The sequence below is a fragment of the Pteropus vampyrus genome, unplaced genomic scaffold (assembly GCF_000151845.1).
Source record: "Pteropus vampyrus isolate Shadow unplaced genomic scaffold, Pvam_2.0 Scaffold1000004917, whole genome shotgun sequence".
NCBI classification, from domain to species: domain Eukaryota; kingdom Metazoa; phylum Chordata; class Mammalia; order Chiroptera; family Pteropodidae; genus Pteropus; species Pteropus vampyrus.
The window spans coordinates 1-1,912 of record NW_011919319.1 but is presented as its reverse complement, the minus strand read 5'-3'; the positions used below and the strand labels follow the sequence as shown (position 1 = coordinate 1,912).

The window sequence follows — 1,912 nt, the reverse complement described above, 5'->3', positions numbered from 1 at the left end:
GTTATCGTGTGCATGTATGTGCACATGTGCATGTGAGAATGTGTGCGTGCGTATGTGCCACATGGTGTGTGTGTATGTGTGTGCATGTTTGTGGATGTTATTGTGTGCACGTGTGTGCGCACGTGCATGTGTGAGTGTGCATATGTGGGTGTGCGAGGGTGTGTGCATGTGAGGGTGTGTGCGAGTGCATGTGTGTGGGTGTGTGTCTGGACCCCAACTCTGCTCCTGTTTGGGCCGATGCCGGGTGCACCCCTGGCTCAGCCTGGGGGAGCTGGACACAGGGGTGCATCCCAAAAGGGCTTTGAGGGACAGAAGTAGCAGCAGGCATGGAAGGGCCCGCCCTGGGGGGGACGAGATGGCGGAGGGGTCTTCTAGACAGGGGACCAGAACTCTAGGGGCAGTGAGACGTCCTCCCAGCCTGCGCCCAGACAGGAAGTGGGGGCCACAGTCACCATGGGCTGGCCAAAGAGGTGTGGCCCAGGCCCAGGCCACCCAGCCCTGAAAGCCGGCCCCACCTCAGCCCAGTCAGACAAGTGCTTTCTTCCGGGAATCTGTGGGTGCAGCACGAGGCTCAGCTCCCCTTACCCCGCCCCGCTGAACCCCAAAGCATTCCAGCCTCTACTTCTGCCTTGCCCTCCCTCCAGAGTGCCCCTCCCAGACCACCTGCCCTGGGCAGGAAGAAAGCCGAGGGTCCGGTGCTCAGCCTGAGGAGAGGCCTGGGGCATGTGTGGGGGGCTGGGGGTCCCGAGAACCTGTACTGAGGGTGCAGGGGGCCCACGGCAGGGCCAGGCAGTGCGGGACCCTCTGCCAGTTGGGGTTTGCCCCAGGCTGCGGTGCCCTTGCGATGGGATCAGACGTCTGAGCCCTGGACAGCCCGGCTGATCCAGTGACAAGCCGGCACCAGCCCACTCTGGGAGAGGGGTGTGGCCATGGGCCTGAGGCTCCCTTGTAGGGTCCCTGGTCAGGGGTCCCCTCAGAGGCGGGGCGGGCCTGGCCCAGGGCAGCCGTGGTCCTTGCGGTCACACCTGTGCTGGGACCATGGGATCTCACGGCTGAGCATGGCCATGTTCTTACCTGGGTCACAGACCCGGCACTGCAGACACTCGCTCAGGCCGTTGAGGTGGGCAGTGTAGGTCCCCCAAGGCGCAGGGAACACAGAACGTGCCCGTGTCCTTCCCACATGGCTTGTGCACCCGGTAACCTGCGCCCAGGGGTCCTCACGTCAGGACGGGGGCCCTTCGGGAGTGCCCGGCCCACCCGGCCCCCACTCCCGGCCCGCGGAGGCCCCTGCAGGCTGCACGCACCTGGGCTGCACTTGGGGCAGCACTCGGCCCCTACCGGGTACTCGTCCTCTTTGCACGGGGACATCGCCAGGGCACAGTGGGGACACCCCAGGAGAAGGAAGCACAGGGCCTGAGGGCGATGAGGAGGGGGCATTGGGGGACGCGCTGTCCGGGCCTCAGCCCCCGCTCCGTGGGTGGCCGCCGCAGCTCTGCCCCACGAGGATGATGCAGGGGTCCCAGGACAGGCTCCGGGATCTGTCCGTGGCCCGTGGAGACCCTAGGAGCCTGGGGTGTGGCTTGGCCGGTCTGCGGCCTCTGTCCCCAGCCCCCAGCGTGGGACCCCCAGCACACAGAAAGCCAGAGCCCAGCCTGCCAGGACCAGCTCTGGGCCCCTGCTTCCCTGTGCTGGACGCAGCAGGCCTGGTGGACGGAGGCTGTGCTGTCCGTCGGAGGGCTGTCCTGGGAGGTGACCGCCCGGGCTATAGGGAAGCCACACTGGCCTAGAGGGCCACCCCTATGCACAAACACTAGGCGGCACCTCCCACCAAGAAGCCCCTCCCACCCCTACACACACATTATCTCCCAGGACAGCGCTGCGGCTGTGGGTGGAGGTCAGCCACAGGATGTGA

The 1,912-nt window shown here is 66.1% G+C and overlaps 1 protein-coding gene across 1 annotated transcript; it reads right to left on the bottom strand.

Annotated features, from left to right (window-relative positions):
* Positions 1-110: 110 nt before the first annotated feature.
* LOC105311557 (tumor necrosis factor receptor superfamily member 14-like) lies at positions 111-1,702 on the bottom strand. Its single transcript, XM_011387531.2, is given in 3 exon segments — positions 111-1,144; positions 1,146-1,201; positions 1,305-1,702. Coding segments are annotated over 3 exon segments (360 nt in total). The 5' UTR covers positions 1,438-1,702; the 3' UTR covers positions 111-973.
* Positions 1,703-1,912: the final 210 nt, after the last annotated feature.